We start from the raw sequence: 21,323 nt of genomic DNA on the forward strand, positions 1-21,323 counted from the left end.
GGAACAACCAGAGTTGCTGTCCTGTCCCGGCTATTCACAGCGCTGGTCTCTGCCTCCATGGCAGCGGCGGCAGGACATTGGAACCCAGAGCTGGTTACTTTATGGAGCTGATGTACAGGAGGGCCAACACAATTTGTTGTTAGAGATGGGCTGGGCATGTTCAAAATTCCACATGCCAGAGCCTGCCAGGAAGCCCACACTGCACAGCGCTAATCACAGGCAGTGAGACATTTCCCGGTCCGCTGCTGCACAGATCAGGAAATGTCTCACTGCCTGTGATTAGCACTGTGGAGTGTTGGCTTCCTGGCGGGATCGGGCATGTGGGATTTCAAACACACCCGAGCCCATCTCTATTGGTTGTAGACAGTTGAGCTCCCTGCAGGTTGCTTAGCAGCAGTGGCGCTTCTCTGACAAGCTGATCGGGATGCAATCCAGGTGATGCTCCCAATCAAATCCTAGTGTTAAATATCAGATTTTATTGATCAAAGCCCACACTTTACAGGCATAGAGCCCACATGGCTGCTGAACATATGGTTGATTATATATATATGTGGTTGTACTCTTGATGCTAATAAATACTGTGTTTATTAGATCTGACTGGGAGCATCACCTGGATCACATCCCGATCAGCATGTCAACAGAGAAGGTTATACAGCATTACTGCTGCCAGGTGACCAGCTGGGGGCTCGGCTCTCTATAACCAATAGTGCCAGCCTTCCCCTGAATGCACCCATAATGTCACCAGCACTAGGTCCTAATAGACTGCCGCCGCTGCCAAGGAGACAGACGCCAGACCAGCGCTGTAAAAAGCAGGGACAGGACAGCTGGGGAACCCCACAGTGGCAGAACACCAGGCCCCCGGTGGCAAGACAACCTTTGCAACCCTGAAAGTTCTCCCACTGCTTTGGACCCTTATATTTTCTTGGTGTGCTGGTGACATATATCTCTTGTTTTCTGCCACCCTGGGGGGCCCCAGTATAGTAGGAAGGGAGCTCACGACAGAACATGTAAAAGGGCCCATTGTGGGATCGTAGTAAAGGGCCCCAGGAGATTATATATATATATATATATATAAATTGCATTTTATAGTTGGCCCCCCTACTTTTGTCCCTGTCCCCCCATGTGCCCCCCCTAAATATGAAAGCTGGAGACGCCACTGATCACGTCAATCACTTAGTCTCTGAATTGGAATGCCCAGTCCCGCGGGATCCACTACCAGCATACTGTACATGTCAGCAGTATCCTGGATGGAATGGTATGTACATGATTTTAGGGTGAACCTCCACTTTAAGTGTGACCTAAGGGAGAGATTCTTACTGTGTGGGGGTGTGGCTGGGCGTGTGAAGTCACTGATCGTCGTTCCCTTTGACAGGGAACAGGCGATCAGTGACACTCTCACTAGGAAGAACGGGGAAAGGTTTGTTTACACTCACCTCTCTCGGTTCTTCAGCTCTGTGACACGATCGGGTCCTGCGGGCGCGGTCACGAAGCTCAGGACCAGGTCGCGATCGTGCCGCCGCCGGCGCGCACGCGACCCACGGCTGGTATCTTAAAGGTGACGTACCTGTACGTGCTTATGCCCAGCCGTGCCGCTCTGCCGACGTATATCGGCGTTAGCCGGTCCTTAAGTGGTTAAAATAAACCTGTTGATGTTCTGAATATGGGCAAACCACACCTTCACTTTAAAGGAACTTGTCAGAATAGCCATATGTCTGAGAAACCCATTACAAAAAAAAACAGCTGGATTCACGTAGGGCGGCGTATATTTCAGCCGGCGTAGCGTATCGTATTTACGCTACGCTGCCGTAAGTCAGAGAGGCAAGTGCTGTATTCACAAAGCACTTGCCTCCTAAGTCACGGCGGCGTAGCGTAAATGGGCCGGCGTAAGCGCGCCGAATTCAAATGAGGAACAGGGGGGGCATGTTTTATGTTAATGAATCGTGACCCGACGTGTTTGACGTTCTTAACGAACGGCGCATGCGCCGTCCGTGGACATATCCCAGTGTGCATTACTCCAAAGTACGCCGCAAGGACTTATTGGTTTCGACGTGAACGTAAATTACATCCAGCCCCATTCACGGACGACTTACGCAAACAACGTAAAATTTTCTAAATTCGACGCGGGAACGACGTCCATACTTAACATTGGCTAGGCCAGCTTTTTGGTGGAATAACTTTACGCCTAAAAACGCCTTTCGTAAACGGCGAATCTTTACTGCGACGGGCAAGCGTACGTTCGTGAATAGGCGTATCTCGCTGATTTACGCATTCTAGGCGTAAATCAGCGTTCACGCCCCTAGCGGCCGGTGGAACTAGACAGCTAAGATACGACGGCGCAGGCAGTCGTATCTTAGCTACATTTAAGTGTATCTCAATTTGAGAATACACTTAAATGTACGACGGCGCAGATTCAGAGTTACGACGGCGTATCTACTGATACGCCGGCGTAAACCTCTCTGAATCTGGCTAACTATTTTCACATAATGCTCGTATTTACATCTCTGATTCAACACATAAAACCTCAGTTGCTTCTCTAGATGAGAAGGTTTTGTCCTTCACATGTTGGAGAACTCAATCTCACAGCCAAATCAAATATTCTTGTTTATTGATTTAACTAGCCACAAAATGACAACGCTGGTAATCACGTCGAAAACACTTGGCTCGGATAGTATCATGTTCCTCAACAGTTCATGGGTTTCCGCTCATGCTACCCCAAGTGATGTCACTACTCCTTTACTCGGGGAGCAGTGTGCTATTGGCTGATGAGTAACATTCAATCTGGAGTTGAAGGGATGCGAGAAGGAATGCTTTCCTATCAGACAAACTATTAATGGGGCGAAAAGGATTCTCATGCCCCGTACACACGTGCGGAAATCCCGAGGGGAAAGCCGGGAACAAGAGAGATTTTCACGACAGGAAAACTGCGATGGAGCGTTTTTCCCATAAGAAAACTGCCAAAGTCCGCCGGATTTCCCGGCGGGAAAAAAGAGAGCTGGTTCTCTTTTTTTTGTCCGGCGGTTTTTGGGCAGTTTTTTTCCCATCAGGATTCCCGGCCAAAAGCTCTCGCAGTTTTCCTGCCGGGATTCCCAGCCAAAAGCTCTCCTCGCAGTTTTCCTGCCGGGATTCCCAGCCAAAAGCTCTCCTCGCAGTTTTCCCGCCGGGATTCTCGGCCAAAAGCTCTCCTCGCAGTTTTCCCGCCGGGATTCCCGGCCAAAAGCTCTCCTCACAGTTTTCCTGCCGGGATTCCCAGCCAAAAGCTCTCCTTGCAGTTTTCCCGCCGGGATTCTCGGCCAAAAGCTCTCCTCGCAGTTTTCCCGCCGGGATTCCCGGCCAAAAGCTCTCCTCGCAGTTTTCCCGCCGGGAAAAAACGACCGTGTGCAATGCCTGTGCTACCACTAGGCAGCCGCCTAGGGTGCACTGTTGCCTAAGGGCCCCCGGCCACTGGTGTTCCTACACTCTCCGCTCCGCAACAGGCAACTAAGTCTCAGCATCAGCAGGCAGCCGCTGCTCCATTTGTACATAGTGTGAGAGGCGCAGTGGCGGCGGAGGACTGTGTCTGTGTCCCAACTCCTGAATGTATGGAAGCAAGCAAACATTAATTGATGGGCGCTGTTGAGGCTGCATTGATGGGTGCTGGTAGGCTGCATTTGATGACCACTGGTGAGGCTGCATTGATGGGCGCTGGTGAGGCTGCATTGATGAGCGCTGGTGAGGCTGCATTTCATGGGCGCTTCATTAAATATGGAAACTCTTGCTGACTGAAACTCTTGTGTACTGACTTTCATTTCAAAAGAACCGCGGTTCTCTTGAAAGGAAAGAACGCGGTGACGTCATTGCATATGGCGAGCATGCGCTCGTCACATTGGATGCCGTCTCCGCCATCTTGCTTCACCCTACCTATGCCGTGGATGCTACCGCGCATGCCTCAAAGTCATTTCGAGCATGCGTGGGTTTCCGCGGCGACAGGTAAGTATACACACTCTCGGGTTTCTCCTCGGGAAACAGGCCGACAAGAATCTCGATGAGAAAATAGAGAGTCGGTTCTCTTTTTTTCTCGTCGAGATTCTGGCCAGATTTCCAGATGAGAAACCTGAATGCCTCGTACACGCGCACGGTGTACTCGGCAAGGAGCAGTTTTCTTGCTGGTTTTTGCCGAGAAACCCGGTCGTGTGTACGAGGCCTAAGTGTGAACACATTTTTACAAAAAATTCCTCCAAACAACAACAACATTTTTTTAAAGTAAGTTTACGTTTTTAAGCTGGGCCACATTCACAGTGTCATGGACATGCAATAAAGTCTGGCAGCTTACCTGATCTCCATGTGTTCATTAGAGGCCTGACCCTCCTTCTGACTGTCTTTTATCACCTTCCTCCCTGTATGGCTCCACCCTAGGCCATCCCAGGAAGCCTATATTAACCACTGCTCTGCTAGTCTGCTTTGCTGTTCAATCGTGTTGTTAGCTTTAGTTCCTGTCTGCAGTGTGCTACGATTATCTTCCTGTGTACCGTTTTTTAGGCTCGTCCCTGACTTCTCCTGTTTGCCTGTGATCTTGACCTTTTGCCTGTCCCTCGGTTACCCTTGTTTGCCTGTTGCCCTGACCATGGCTTACTCATCACTATTGCTTGTCCTGCTTGCTGCTTCCCCTCTCTCCCTGCGGAGCGCGACCTAGGGGATCCCAGGGGTCGCGACCTGGATCCAGCTGCGCCGAAGGCCATCCTCACCACCAGAGGCTCTGGTAAATACAAAGCTGGGTCTTAGACTCTGCGCCCTGGGGAATCTTGGGCTCACGCTTCCTTTCTGATCGCAGCAGTCGGCCATATGTTTCACTACCCTGCGGTGCATCCCTGACCCCAACGGGGTGCACTTGTCACCTGGCCACAGGTGACCTGACACACAGCCATCTTGGGCCACATGCAGCCCATGGGCTGCATTTTAGACATCCCTGAAATAAACCTTCCATCCCTCTGATTGTAGCTCAAATTATTATTATTATAATACACGATTTATATAGCACCAACAGTTTATGCAGTGCTTTATAATGTAGAGGGGGGGACAACACAAATACAGTACAATTCAATACAGAAGGTACAGGAGGGCCCGGCTCATAGAGCTTACATTCTAAAGGAAGGGGGTGGTGGTACAAAAGGTAATAGATGTGGAAAATTATTTGATGGGGGAGCCTCGGGCACAGTTGTTAGGTGGGTGTAGGATAGGCTTCCCCGAATAAATGAGTTTTCAGGGATCTCCTAAAGGTGGAGAGATTAGGGGCTGATCGGACATACCGGGGCAGGGAGTTCCAGAGGATGAGAGAGGCTTTTGAGAAGTCCTGAAGGCAAGCATGGGAGGAGGTAACAAGGGAGCTAGAGAGCAAGAGGTCCTGGGAGGAGCAGAGGGGGCGATATCTGCAGATGAGGTTGGTGATGTAGATGGGGCCATATATCTATTCACTTCTATGGTCCTTACATGGTGGATAGTTCAGTGCCACCATAGGTATTGAACCACGAATTGGAAAAAAGGGGGCCACAACAGGCGGGCAGAGGACTTTTTTTGGATGCAAGGACTGGGCAGGGCCTCATCGTAAAGAACCCAGGAATTGGGATGAAGGATTTAACGTGCAACTTCAAAATTAAGGAGTGGAGGTCTTTATAGTCACAAGCGGGATGGGGGGTGACAACTGTATATTAGTTCCAATGGTTCTAAAATGTGATGTCCAACCAGCTCATAGATGTGATAGACAGGTGTCCATAACCACAAACCAAAAGTACCTCCCACCTGTCCCGATCATTTGTTTTTGCCTGTGGTGGGGCTTCGAACGATGGACACGTTGGAATGTTTGCAGCAGGTCCAAAATTACTCGCAGTTTAAAAAAATTCTAAATATCAGGAGATGTCACTGGTTAGAGAACTCGAGCCGTCCGTTGTGGAGTTTCTTATTTAGCGTGTGATGCGGCAGCAGTTTGCTGTTGACTTCTGTGATCTGAGGAACGCTTCTGTCGGTGACGCGATCTGTCTGTCCTTTTAGTGACAAGTATCTTATGACCACAGAATGCCAGTTAATGATCTCATCCACGTGTACTGGCCCCGTAAATTGGTGATCCCGGTATATGCCACCTGAAATGAAAAATTCGAGGCCTTTACAGATAATAGAGAAGAACCAATTGTACAATATATCTAAAGCCTCATACACACGATCTGACTTCCATCTTTTTTTCCCCTGGATTTTGGTCCGAAGGGGCGTTGGCCGTGAACTTGTTCTGCATACACACGGCAGAACTTTTTCAGCCAACATTCACCAAATCACGTGGTTTTTCAGCTCTTTACCGCAACCCTTTGGGCATCTTCTGCTATTGTTGTCTGATGTTTAGCATGGGTTCGGAGCATGCGTGTTTCTACTTTGGACTTTAGTCTGATGGACTTGTGTACACATGATCGGATTATCCTCCATCGGACATTTGATGTCAAAAAGTTTGAGAGCATGTACAGCGAAGAAAAAACTTTGAAAAACCAACAACAATTGTCCGATGGAGCATACACACGGTCAGATTGTCCGATGGAGCATACACACGGTCAGATTGTCCGATGGAGCATACACACGGTCAGATTGTCCAATGGAGCATACACACGGGCAGATTGTCGGATAAAACACGTTCGTCGGACCGTTGTTATCTTCTTTTACCTTAGTGCAGTCCTCCTTCACTTACCTCATCCTTCCATTTTGCTTTTAAATGTCCTTATTTCTTCTGAGAAATCCTCACTTCCTGTTCTTCTGTCTGTAACTCCACACAGTAATGCAAGGCTTTATTCCTGGTGTAGAGAACGCCTCTTGAGGGGGGAGGGGGCGAGCAGGAGAGTCAGGACGCTCTCTAATTTGCAGATAGAGAAAGGAGCTGTGAGTTAGTGGGCGTCCTGACTCTCCTGCTCGCCCCCTCCCCCCTCAAGAGGCTTTCTCCACACCGGGGAGAAAGCCTTGCATCACCTGTGTGGAGTTACAGACAGAAGAACAGGAAGTGAGGATTTCTCAGAAGAAATAAGGACATTTAAAAGCAAAATGGAAGGATGAGGTAAGTGAAGGAGGACTGCACTAAGGTAAAGGAAGCTATTTAGGAAAAAAAAAATTCCTTTACAACCCCTTTAACTAGTAGCCGACCGCGCACCGTCATTATACGGCGGCAGGTCGGCTCTCCTGGGCGAGAGCCCGTAGCTATACGTCCTATCGTATAGCCGCCACTAGGGGGCGCGTGCGCGCCGCCGGAGGCGCGCGCGCTCCCCGCTCGCCCCCGACTCCCGTGCGTGTGCCCGGCGGGCGCGATCGCCGCCGGGCACACGCGATCGCTCGGTACAGAGCGGGGAACGGGAGCTGTGTGTGTAAACACACAGCTCTCGTTCCTGTCAGCGGGGGAAATGCTGATTTTCTGTTCATACAATGTATGAACAGAAAATCAGTGTTTCCCCTAGTGAGGCCACCCCCCCCCCCCCCACAGTAAGAACACACCCAGGCATACTTAACCCCTTCCCCGCCCCCTAGTGTTAACCCCTTCACTGCCAGTGGCATTTTTATAGTAATCTAATGCATTTTTATAGCACTGATCGCTATAAAAATGCCAATGGTCCCAAAAATGTGTCAAAAATGTCCGAAGTGTCCGCCATAATGTCGCAATACCGAAAAAAAAATCGCTGATCGCCGCCATTACTAGTAAAAAAAATATTAATAAAAATGCCATAAAAATACCCCCTATTTTGTAAACGCTATAACTTTTGCGCAAACCAATCAATAAACGCTTATTGCGATTTTTTTTACGAAAAATATGTAGAAGAATACGTATCGGCCTAAACTGAGGAAAAAAAATGTTTTTTTATATATTTTTGGGGGATATTTATTACAGCAAAAAGTAAAAAATATTCATTTTTTTCAAAATTGTCGCTCTATTTTTGTTTATAGCGCAAAAAATAAAAAACGCAGAGGTGATCAAATACCACCAAAAGAAAGCTCTATTTGTGGGAAAAAAAGGACGCCAATTTTGTTTGGGAGCCACGTCGCACGACCGCGCAATTGTCTGTTAAAGCGACGCAGTCCCGATTCGCAAAAAGTACTCTGGTCTTTAGGCAGCAATATGTTCCGGGGGGTAAGTGGTTAAGCCAAACGCCTAAAGCTCGAAAAAATGTTCTGGAGCTTTTTTGAAGCTCTAATTGGGCAGATTTGCATTTTTGATGCATTTTTATTTCCAAAGAAATAAATGAAAACAAGCTATTTGCGCGTTTTGTAGCAATTTTCTGCTCAAATGAAATGCGCCGTTCGTAAAAAGCGTCATTTACGTGGGGTCACAATAAATTTACATAACACACGCTCACATCTTCCACATTTGAATTAGGCGGGCTTACGCCGGCCTATTTACGCTACGCCGCCTTTGGTTTGTGAATACTGCACTTGCCTGTCAAAGTTGCGGAGGCGTAACGTAAATAGGATACGTTACGCCCGCACAAAGATGCGCTCTTCTACGTGAATCCAGGCCTTAGATTGCGCATAAATACGCCAGAAAGACGCTACGCTCAGGTGTGAATGCAGACTGAGGAATCACATCTACTACTGCTCCTAAGCAGAGGAAGTATTAAGCCCTGTACACACGATCGGTTTGTCCGATGAAAACAGACCGATGGACTGTTTTCATCGGACAAACCAATTGTGTGTTGGCCCCATCGGTTTGTTTTCCATCGGTAAAAAAAAAAAATTAAACATGTTTTACATTTTTCCTATGGATAAAAAAACTATAGAAAAAAAAAAAACGATCGTCTGTGTGGAAGTCCATCGGTCAAAAATCCACGCATGCTCCGAATCAAGTCGACGCATGCTCGGAAGCATTGAACTTAATTTTTCTCAGCACGTCGTTGTGTTTTACGTCACCGCGTTTTGACGCGGTGGGATTTTGACTGATGGTGTGTAGGCAAGACCGATGAAAGTCAGCTTCATCGGATATCCGACGAAAAAAATCCATCGGATTATATTCCATCAGATATCCGATCGTGTGTACGAGGCTTTAGTCGTCTGCTTACTATTAGCTTTGCATTATCTGCAGTGGTACAAACACCATACGGTTAAATGTCTTCTCTACTGCCTTTAAGAATTTCACTTCTGAGACTATACCGGTCTCTTCTTCACCATAAATTATCACAGCGTCTAAATTGACGTCAAAGCAGCACGAGAAATCACCCGTGTTAGTTGAGTTGGTGAGTTTTCCATATTAGTCCTCTCTACCATTTTACATCTCATGACAATAAACCAGGAAAGGTCAGGGTGACCTGACTGTGACGTTGGAGATATTTACCGTCTCCTGCAGAGTAATGGAAATCTATAAGAGAGATCGTTGAAATTTTTATGGATTTTATTGAATCACCATAGTGCAGTCTTTCCTCTTAGGTATAGGTGTGTGTATTGTTATTTACCGTATTTATCGGGGTATAGCGCGCCCCGGCGTATAACGCGCACCCCAAGCTTAGAAGGGAAGTTTAGGAAAAAACTTACAATTTTGGATGCTCAGCCTTGTCGGTGTCCGTCTGCTGTCTTGCCCGGCGTCCAGCCGCGGCCTTGTCCGGCGTCCGTCTGCAGCCTTGCGCGGGGTCTGTCCGACCTTGTCGGTGTCCGTCTGCTGTCTTGCCCGGCGTCCATCGGCGGCCTTGTCCGGCGTCCGTCTGCGGCCTTGCGCGGGGTCTGTCCAGCCTTGTCGGTGTCCGTCGCCTCCGTCTGCCGGGGGTTGCAGCGTTTGAATTTGGCGCCTCGGTCGAGCTGTGCAGAGCCGGATTTCCGGTGTGTTCGGCTCCTCTCGCGTGGCTGTGGGCGGAGCCGAGCGTGGCCGAGCCTAACCGAGTGCGCAGTACACTCGGCTCGGCTCGGTCTTTGTCGGGGGCGCTCAGAAACAGCAAGGATCGGCGTATAACGCGCACCCACGATTTTTCACTGATTTTAAGGAGAAAAAAGTGCGCGTTATACGCCGATAAATACGGTACTTGTATTCTCTCCATGTCAGAACAGGGGGTTTTGCCTAAAACATGGTGAGAACTTGTTCTCTTTTTTTTCTCGTCGAGTTCCTCGACAGTTTTCTCGATGAAAAACATACACACGACCGTTTTCCTCGGCAAAAAAGCTCTGCCACCAAGTTTCTTGATGGATTCTGTTGAGGAAAACGGTCGTGTGTACGAGGCCTTAGACAATAAAACTGATATATATGAAGCATTCATGCTGGGAGTTTCAGTTCCACCCCAGCCAGAGGAAGCCTTGGAAATATTCCATTGCAACGTTGGCTTCCATCTCTCTGATCCCTGAAACTGTGATTATGGGGATGTGCACCACGAGTGATTCATTCTAGTTATAGTGATTCCCGCATACTGCTATACTATAATTAGGATTCTTGTATGTTGTGTTCTTTCCTACTGGAAATCTGTAACTTCAGGTCGTCTTTCCCTGAACTCCTAATAAAAATGGTTTTTCGTTTTCAAGATTAAATCAGAAAATCGCACGTATCTTTTGCATACTTCAATGAATCAGATGGGACGTGTGGGAACTATCAGAGCCAGATTTGTCACTAAGGCCGCGTACACACGACCGAGAAACTCGACGGGCGAAACACATCGTTTTCCCTGTCGAGCCAAATTTTCCCATTGCCCGTAGAGGAAATCGAGAACATGCTCTCTTTTTGGCTCGACGAGTTTCCCGACAGGTTTCTCGGCGAAAAGTGTACACACGGCCGGTTTTCTCGGCAGAATACGTCTCCCATCGATTTTCTTGCTGGATTCTGCCGAGAAAACCGGTCGTGTGTACGCGGCCTAAGTCACATAGGCCATGGCTCAGGGTGCCATTGCTCTTTGAGGGGTGGCACTAAGCCCGGGTTACTAAGTATTCCTGGATTCCACGGGGCTGTCCTGCAGGGTCCACAACACTCTGTATAGTGGCATTGGGTGCCAATCTGCCCCCTGCAGTAAAGCATGCCCCCCATACCCTGATTTTCTATCCAGTGCTCCTCAGTCAGTCTCAGCCCTAGAGCTTCCCAGCTCTCTCCATATTACTCAGCACCTCAAGTGTGTGCACAAGGTAGCTGGCCTAGGGGAGAAAGAATGCCAGATGTTGCCAAGTGTAAGGCCTCGCACACACGACCGAGAAACTCGTCGTAAAAGAAACATCGCTTTCCTCAACGAGTTCCTTGTCAGGCTTGTTGAGAATCTTGTCAAGCTTTCTTTGCGTACACACTGTCAAGACAAAATCTCGTCGTTCTCAAACGCGGTGATGTACAACACGTACGCGGGCACTATAAAGGGGAAGTTCGATTCCACTGGCACAACCCTTGGGGCTGCTTTTGCTAATCTCATGTTACTGCGTGTTAAGTAAAAGTTTGGTGAGAGACAATTCGCGCTTTTCAGTCTGTTACAGCGTGACGAATGTGCTATCTCCATTACGAACGCTACTTTTACCGAAGGTGCGCTCCCGTCTCATACTTTATTCTGAGCATGCGCGGGTTTCTAAGCATACACACGTCGAAAACCAGCCCGACGAGGAACACAACGAGGGAATTGAAACTCCCGTCGAGTTCCTCGACAGTTTTCTCGATGAAAAACATACACACAACCGTTTTCCTCGGCAAAAAAGCTCTGCCACCAAGTTTCTTGATGGATTCTGTCGAGGAAAACGGTCGTGTGTACGAGGCCTTAGACAATAAAACTGATATATATGAAGCATTCATGCTGGGAGTTTCAGTTCCACCCCAGCCAGAGGAAGCCTTGGAAATATTCCATTGCAACATTGGCTTCCATCTCTCTGATCCCTGAAACTGTGATTATGGGGATGTGCACCACGAGTGATTCATTCTAGTTATTAATAGTGATTCCCGCATACTGCTATACTATAATTAGGATTCTTGTATGTTATGGTCTTTCCTACTGGAAATCTGTTTTTGTATCAGGACTCTAATTTTCAGTATCGGTCCTGTGCGACTTTTGGTTTGTTTCAGGACTGAATTCAGCCAAAAATTTGATCTGAAATGGTGAACGGGGACGCACCGGACCCCTGTTATGAGCCGCATGTGGCGATGGTGTGAACCCAGCCTAACTGTCAGTGTATCATTATTCTGGGGTCCCAAGTGCAGTGGCATCTTAAGAGCATTATAGGCCCCCGGCAATACAATGCACTGGGGCCCTCTCTACACAATCGTGCACGAGAATTTACTGACAAAAATCATGAAATTTACTGGCAGAACCATATTTTTTTTACTGGCACTGCAAAAAAAGTACCTAAAATTACAGTTTTACAAATTTCTTTATTGACTATAACCCAGCCTGCTCAGAGTTTCCTCTTACATCAGAGTCTGCAGGATTCCCCCTTACAGTGAAAGGGAACTCTTATGTAAAGGGGAACGCTACAAATCATGATGTAAGGGGGAACTCTGATGTGGAGGGGGACTCTGGTGACCAGAGACCACCTTATATCAGAGTTCACTGCTTTCTCTTTTCATCAGAGTTCCCACTTACATCAGGGTCCTTGCACTGTAAGGGGGAATCCTGCAGACTCTGATGTAAAGGGGAACACCAGGAACTCTGATGTGTGAGGCACTCTGGTGACCAGAGACCACCTTCCTTAGAGAAAATACATCAGCAACCACCCGCCCCTTAGACTGGCCTGGCGGCGCCATCACTGGCCTCCTCTCAGGTGCAACATGCATGGCTCAGTCAGATGGCTCCAGCTTGGCTGCTCTGGTTTTATCCTACTGCCTCCTCATGTCTGACTTCTCCCGTGACCCCCATCCCGGCGGCGCTCCCACTCTTGACTCCTCTTCAGACTCTTCCTCAGAGACTGTAGACATGATACAGTTATACAGTTCTGCTCTCCACAATTTTTTACTGGGGTCGCTGGGCAGCCGATGGGGGCCCCCCAGGCAAGTGGGGCCCCCGGGCAACTTCCCAGCGTGCCCAATGGAAAAGACAGCCCTGCCCAAGCGTCAGTATATCATTAGTCTGGAGCCCCAACTGTCAGTATATCATTATTCTGGGGCCCCAACTGTCAGTACATCATCATTCTGGGACTCCAACTATTAGTATATCTATATTCTAGGACTCCAAGTGTCAGTATATTATTATTCTTGGACCTTGTGGGGGTTGATTTACTAAAACTGGGATAAGAGGCCCGGTGTGTTGGTGTTCGGTGGAGGATCTATTATTCACCTGTAGTCTATCTGGTTTTACACCTTGGGTGTCCTCTAAAGCCCTATGGACTCTTTATGAACTCATGTGCTGTTTTATACACAAGTGTCTGAGGACACTCATGAATTATTGTGTGTGTATTTGTTTTTTAGCGCTGCATATATCTCCTTTTATGTTTTACATTGTTACCAGAAATTTATGCCAGATGTTTTTTAGAGCCTAAGCGCAGTAAAAAAAAAATATATATATATATTTATAAGCCCAGGTTCACACTGACAGCGGGAATGAAATTGAACGAGTTCAGCTGAACTCGCACAAGTTCATTCCTGCATGTCAGTCCCGACTTTGGGGGCGATTTCAGAGACATCTGTTCTGGTTTTTGCACAGATGTCCATACAAATCGCATGCTGAAGTCGCCAAAAGTAGTACAGGAACTACTTTTGAGAAATAGGTAGACATGTGCGTTCCCGTTCGTAACAAATGGATTTTCGTATGAATTTGTTAGTATTCGTACATTCGTATCAATTCGAACATCCGAAAAGCTGAAAGAACCAAAATACGAAAATTACAGAATTACGAATAAGCAAAATAACGAACAAGTGAAAATACGAACGCATGATTGGACAATCTTACTAAAATACGAAACAACGAAAAAGCAAAGGAACGAAAATGACATCTATAACGAACGATTTGCATTCCGTATTTTAAATCCTTTGTCTGTTCGTATTTTCATTCGTATGTTCATTTGTGTGTTTTGTAAATCCGTTTCTTTTTCTGTTCGTAAATTTGTGTACTTGTATCGTTCTTTCGAATGGACACTGGGCAGTGTAGTTAGTGAGTGATTACTTAAAGCGGAGTTCCGGCCACAATTTCACTTTTTAAATATAAATACCCCTGTAATACACAAGCTTAATGTATTCTAGTAAAGTTAGTCTGTAAACTAAGGTCCGTTTTGTTAGGTTGTTACAGCATTTAGACACTTTATAAAATAGAAATTGACTGGGGCCATCTTAAGTGTGGGCATCATGAAGCCAGACTGTATGACTTCCTGGATTTCAGCCTTGCAGATCTAGCACATGCTCAGTGCTGCACAAGCAGTGTCAGATCAGGTTTCAGCACCTGTGCCGTCCAAGTCACATGATTCTTTGTGACTGGGGAGTGCACAGACTCCTGGAAAGTTACACCCACTACATTCCCAGGAGTCTGTGCGGTGTAGGTTAGGAAGCTTAAGCACCTAGGTGCAGGAAGTGGGAAGATTAACTATTCTGTCTAGCAACAACACTTTGAAGGCATCTAAAAAAAAAAAATTTTTTCGTAAAGGACTAATGAATTTTTTTTAAAACTACTGATGTAATGTTATATTTATGGGTGGAACTCCACTTTAATATCTTAGCCAATCAGCTTATCTCTTTTGTGCTGAGTCACATTGTACAGTGTAAAGCCTCGTACACACGATCAGACTTCAAACAAACATTTCCGTTGATTTTTGTCTGAAGGGAGTTGGCCGGACTTTTAAAATCGAAAAAGTTTGTCCGATAGAGCGTACAAACGGTTGGATTTTTTGGAAAATGCTCATTTTGACGTTTGTTGGCAAAAAGTCCGACCGTATGTACGGGGCTTAAGAGAAAGTATATCTTAATATGAATTAGCCGCGTGTTGCGATGTATTTACGAAAGTACAAAATTACGAATCCATTAAACGAAAATTATTATCTAACAAAATTACGAATTTCGAATCAACGAAAATAAATTAGACAGAATTACGAATCATTCAGTATAAACGAAAATAAAACTGTTACGAAAATACGAACGGGTCCCAATAGGAAAACTTGCGTCTTACGAAATTACGAATCTTTACGAATCTACGGAACGAGACGAAACGAAAAAAAAAAAATACAACATTTTTTGTTGTGCACATGTCTAGAAATAGGATGTATTAAGGTGAAAAAACGCAAACCTTTAACTTTTCTCCACTCTATCTAAAACTATAAAAAGTTTTGGGTGTTTGTACAATTTAGGCATTCGTGTTGCATTGCAGTACATCCCAAGTGTTGTTCTGCTTAGGGTGACCACATCTCCAAACTGCCATTCAGGGACACCCCCCCCCCCCCCCAAAAAAAGGCGATTTTTGGAAAAAAAATACGACTTTTGGGGAAGGGGCGTATGAAATCAGTGGGCCCAGTGGAAGATCAAAAGTGGGCCCTAGGCATCAAGAAGAACAATGTGTTGCACAAAGCGCGTTGTGGGGAACAGTGGACAGGTCTTAAATTGCGCTTAAAGGGGGTGTTATTAAAGAGAGTCTGGGATGACTCATATAGTGCAGAATGTGGTAATGTTAAATAGGGAATGCAGAGTGTATGGCAGGGGGTAATTTGTACATAGTGGGGTGGATAGGGGGACAGTGTGACAGTGGGATGGATAAAGGGACAGTTAGTAGAGGGACAGTGGGATGGACGGAGGGACAGTGGGGTGGACGGAGGGACAGTGGGGTGGACGGAGGGACAGTGGGATGAATGGAGGGACAGTGGGGTGGATAGAGGGACAGTGGGTGGATAGAGGGACAGTGGGGTGAATAGAGGGACAGTGGGGTGAAAAGAGGGACAGTGGGGTGGATGGAGGGACAGTGGGGTGGATGGAGGGACAGTGGGGTGGATGGAGGGACCGTGGGGTGGATGGAGGGACAGTGAGGTTGATGGAGGGACAGTGGGGTGGATGGAGGGACAGTGGGGTGGATGGAGGGATCGTGGGGTGGATGGAGGGACAATGGTGCTTAGTGATAGGATGTACACATACCTCTCTCCTGCTGTCACGTTCTGCTGTGGGTTGTACTATAGCAGGGGTGGCAGTGGAGGGCAGTATAATAGGAGGGATGGCAGTGGAGGGCAGACAGTATGTTGGGAGGGGGTAGTAGTGAAGGGCAGTATGATGGGAGGGGTAGTAGTGGAGGGCAGTATAATGTACAGCATGACTGGAGGGGTGCAGTGTATGGGACGGAGCAGAGTGACCATGAGTCAGTCAGAGTTAGGGCAGTGCAGGGAGCATTTAGCTTACCTTTCTTCCAGCGCTGGAACAGCCATCAGGGAAGAGGCGGAGTCGGGGGCGGAGTCGAGGGCGGAGCTTAGGCGCAAGGCGGAATCCTCCACCGGCTCGCTCGGAATGCTGGGGCTCCACTCTCCTCCTCATCGTGACGTCACTGGTTGTTAGACACCAGTTGGGCTATGCCTAGCAACCAGTTGTTTTGGCAGTGAGCCAGGCAGCGTCTGAGGGGAAAATCAAGCGGTCTCGCCGGACAGAACTAGCACAGCGGGCAGTGAGGGACAGCGGCAATGCGGTGGCAATTTTTAGCGGGCATCAGATCGGCCAAGGGGGCAATTCCGGGACACTGTATTGTCCCGGAACGAAGGTGCCCGGGACCAGGGACAAAGATATCAATTACGGGACAATCCCGGGCAGTCCGAGACACGTGGTCACCCTAGTTCTGCTATAAGGCCAAATGTATATCCTAACATACATGCTGCACACCTGTGTGGTCTACATGCAATAAAAAAGGTTTTGCTGGATAACATTTTTTACTTAATACGTGGTCATCGGAGATATGGCTAGTTACCTTCTGGTGAAACCTGCATGGTTCTCTTGGCAGTGGTCCTAACCCACCCGAATGACGAGTGGGCCAGTAAGTCTATAGAGTGAGTGTCCGGGAAGACCTCTACCTCTTCTTCGTTCATTAGCGTTCTAGCATTAGCCGAGCACATCTTTCCTGTGAAAAAGAACAAGTATTGATTGACAATGAGAGGAATTTCAAGTGAAAGAGGTTATTTTGGTGACACCATTTACCGAGCCTTGCTGACACTGCCAAGCCGTAAAAGGAGAACATCTCAAATAGCTGGATTCAGGTATGGCGGCTTAATTTGGAGGCGGCGTAGCGTATCGCATATACGCTACGCCGCCGTAAGTCAGAGAGGCAAGTGCTGTATTCATAAAGCACTTGCCTCCTAAGTTACGGCGGCGTAGCGTAAATGGGCCGGCGTAAGCGCGCCTAATTCAAATGATGAACAGGGGGGCGTGTTTTATGTTAATGACTAGTGACCCAACGTGATTGACGTTTTTAACGAACAGCGCATGCGCCGTTTGTGGACATATCCCAGTGTGCATTGCTCCAAAGTATGCCGCAAGGACGTATTGGTTTCGACGTGAACGTAAATTACGTCCAGCCCCATTCACGGACGACTTACGCGAACTACGTAAAATTTTAAAATTTCGACGTGGGAACGACGGCCATACTTAACATTGGCTAGGCCAGCTATTTGTTTGACTAACTTTACGCTGGAAAAAGCCTTACGTAAACGACAATGTCCCTAAACCCATGTGCTGACGGTGTGACGGGGGGGGGGGCCTGTTTCCCTTGGAAAGATTGGGAAACCCTTGTTTCAGCTCCCCATGCACCTCTTATGTTCAAGTCACCCTGTGCAACCCTGGCACAGGGCGACTGAGAAAATATGTATTTAATTACATAAAATGGGACAGTAATATTTATCCACAATATCTCCCAGGATATATGTAGACTATTCTTGATTTGTTTGATTCTGAACTCAACATGTTAGTTGAGAGAGCTGATCACATTGGCTTCTGTAGAATGTAGAAGACGGGCCGACTCCTGCTGGAGCTCCTGCTATTGTGTCAAGGTGTCCTGTGTTTATACTTATGATAATGTATAATCTACTGTGTGAAGCTCGGTGACAACAAGTCTGACCTGTAGTGAAATCCTGATTAATCATAACAATGCCCAGGAGGGCACGGAGTCACATCGGCTGCTTTAAGGGATTAGTTAATTAGATCATGTTACTTATGTTTCTGGTTACAGGTGGATTGTTAGAGTAATATGAGCAGGAGGGGGGAACCTCCTCTTCAACTGTATATAAGACTTGTATTCTTGTTCTAATAAACAGTTCATGTTCAGCAAACAAACGAGTATTGTCTTGATTGTTGATAGCGGTTGGAATATCTCATATCTATATTCAGACTGGGGGGAAGTGGTATATGACAAAAGCACTCAAGCGGAGTGTGGGGCGTTTCGTTACAAGCATAGCTTCCTGCATAGAGGTTATAAGCTTGGAGAAAGCATGGCGCTCGGCCCATCATTTGCATGGGGTCACGCCTCATTTGCATGGCTCACGCCCACTTCCACTTACGAGGACTTACGCTTTCAAAACCCAGCGTAGATTTGGGAGCAAGTGGGAGCGAGTGCTTTGTGAATACTGTGCTTGCCTTTCTGCGCTGCGTCGGCGTAGCGTATATTCGATACACTACGCCGGCATAAATATGCGCCGATGTATGTAAATCCGGGCCATAGTGTACAAGCACATGGGTTTAGGGACATTGTAGTGAAAAAAAACAGGTGTTCTCAGTCTTACCTTTATGCTTGCAGAGTAGTTTGATGTAGTAAAACAGGTTTGTGAAAAGGTTGAAAGGAGACGGGGTTCCAGGTTTTCTGGTCATGTCTCTGATGAGTGTGGCTCTTCCAAATTTCCATTCTGTGTCCGACTGAGCTTGTATACGCTGGTATGTGTCACTCATCATAGCAATCAGTAGATTGATAAGGACGATGAGAGTTACAATAAGGTATACTCCAAATACAAAACGAACAATAAAAAAGGTGAACTGCGGAGTCCTGCTGAGAGATGGAAGGCTTCCTGGTTCCACCAGGCCAAACAATGAGAAGAACAAGAGAACAGTGATGTCGATAGGATCCTGGATGTTGGAATCATTTCTAAATGTCATTGACCCATTATATGAGTAGTTGGCACTTGGCTCTGGGTAGACTGGCTGGTAGACAGCAGACAGTTGCATGGTGAAGGCCACATGAAACAAAGCAAGGATGACCGCAAACCTTGTCAGATCCTTGATGAGATCTCTTATGATGATGGCCCAAGGTCCAAAGAGGTGGTGGAAAGTGAGGAATTCCAAAAACTGGACAAAAGACAGAGTCATGGCAATGCCAAGGAACATGTTTCTGGCAAATAGGCAGTGAAGGCGATCCATGTCCGTAAAGATAAATGCAAGCAGGTGGCAGAAGAAGGCAACGGCAGAAAACCCCAAAACAAACACTCGAATCCAGGCAAGACCGGCCCGCTCTTGTTGGTGGGTGAGCTCTGAAACCAACATACCCGACAGCCAGGCCAACAAAAGCCATTCGTTCCAATTAGGCACCATGTGTCCTTCATGAATGGGGCTCAGTGGAGGATAGACAATGGTCAAGATGAATAGTACAAGTAGAAATATGTGAGATGCCAGATAACTCATGAACTTCATTATGGGGATTTTGTTAAACCTGTGCTTGAGAGGTAGAGAAAAGACAAACCAAACGAGTGGGCAGGCTAAAAAGGTAAAAAAAAGAAGGACCAACTTCCAAGCAGTCCAGTCCAAGTTGCCATACCAGACTTCGGTCAAGTACTTCTGAACAGCCGGATGAGCCACCACATTCTTCTGCTCGTATTCAATTAAGCAATCGAGTATGGAAGTTCCACGGTGGTCCACTGACCTGAGGATATACCCGGCATTTTTGCTGCCAGATGCTATGGTCAGGAGCTCTGTGGCCATTGTTTCGCTGTATTTGGCAGCGTTGAGCAGGTCTACTGACCGTTCCTTCTCCCTCAGTGCAGTGACATGGAATGCTCTGGAAAGCTTCACTGCGGTATCCAGAGGAGCATTCGAGTTTAGAATGTATTCTTCTATGATTCTGTTGTTGTTCAGCTTTCCACAAACCATTAGGTCAAAAACAAACTGAAAAAAAAAAAAAAAAATATATATATATCAACTAGCAAATATTAAAACAGATACATTATGCATTAGTGAGCAATCTGCCTACTACAGATATCTACCCATTAATTTGGGTTGGATTCTCATGGGCTGATTGACCAAATAGGGGTTTTCAGCTTCACCTCTCCCACTAGCCTATACAAGCAAGATCAGCCCTTCAACTCCCTTCTTTATAATTTAAAGCGGAGATCCACACACAAATGGAACCTGCGCTGTCCGGATTCCTCCCCCACTCCGATGTCACATTTGGCACCTTTCCGGGGGGGGGGGGGGGGGGAAGATACTTTCTAAGACAGGTATTTGCACCCACTTCCGGGCATAGACCCCCGCATTATCTGCCGCAGTCTACACCACGTCCTGCACCCTCTCCGCTGTCTTCTGGGATACACACGGGTCCCAGAAGACAGCAGGGACCAGTGGCATTGCGCAGTAGGGGACCAGGAAGTGAAGCCATAAGGCTTTACTTCCTGATTCCCTTCCCGAAGATGGTGGCTTGGGAAAGCATTTTAACGTTAAATTTGGCCCACACGTGTGTCTCTGGTATCGTGCAGAAGTGGGCCAAGCTGGGGTTGCACCACAGGGGGGCATTTGGGTAGTTCGCCCCTTTCGGATAAGGTTCGAGTTTTAGACCAACTCTCCACGCCTGTAGGGTGGTGCGCATGGATGTGGTCAGGCTATAGGGAGCAAGAGGGCCCGGAAGAGCAGAAACTTAAGGGCCTCCACAGATTGTACCACTGCCGCTTCCAGAAGCACAGCGGAGTTGGCAGCATCCAGATTCAACCACCACGCCGCTGTGACCAGCTGTGCGGCCAAGAAATATTTGTGTAGGTCAGGGAACGCCAGTCCCCCCCTGGGAGGCCGCCCGCAGCAGTGTGGTCCACCTATACCTTAGGGACTGGGGTTCCCAGATAAAGTAGGAGAACATACTGTTGAGTTGATTGAAAAAGGATTTGGGAATCCCCTGTGGCGAGTGCCTAAAAAGATAGATACATTTCGGTAGGACCTTCATTTTATTCAGGTTAATGCGACCTAACAACGATAGGAGGAGGGACTCCCATGCCCTCAGCCTCTGCCGAACCTCCCGGACCACTGGGGACAGATTCAGATTTATGTAGTTTGCGGCCTGCCTAGAAATCTCCGCCCCAAGGTAACGGAAATGTTCCACCCACAGAAGCGGCAAATCTGGGGAGGCCTGCTCCCGGGCAATAGGAAGCGATTTGGACCAGTTTACCCGCAGTCGTGTAATTGGGGCGAACGAGTCCAAAACCTGCAATGTACCTGTCAGTGAAGATCCCGCGTCATTAAGGAAGAGGAGGAGGTCGTCCGCCTA

At 47.5% G+C, this 21,323-nt stretch overlaps 1 protein-coding gene across 1 annotated transcript in view; it reads right to left on the bottom strand.

Moving 5' to 3' along the window:
- Positions 1–5,363: 5,363 nt before the first annotated feature.
- LOC120941350 (serine/threonine-protein phosphatase 6 regulatory ankyrin repeat subunit B-like) overlaps positions 5,364–21,323 on the bottom strand; it is a 148,204-nt gene continuing 132,244 nt past the window's right edge. Inside the window, exons 25-27 of the mRNA XM_040354688.1 lie at positions 18,589–19,957; positions 16,785–16,934; positions 5,364–6,110 (exon numbers count right to left, since the gene is read on the bottom strand). Coding sequence (XP_040210622.1) covers positions 5,890–6,110; positions 16,785–16,934; positions 18,589–19,957 — 1,740 coding nt within the window. The 3' untranslated portion in view covers positions 5,364–5,889. The remainder of the gene's footprint in view (positions 6,111–16,784; positions 16,935–18,588; positions 19,958–21,323) is intronic.

Source organism: Rana temporaria, chromosome 5 (assembly GCF_905171775.1).
Source record: "Rana temporaria chromosome 5, aRanTem1.1, whole genome shotgun sequence".
Lineage (NCBI taxonomy): Eukaryota > Metazoa > Chordata > Amphibia > Anura > Ranidae > Rana > Rana temporaria.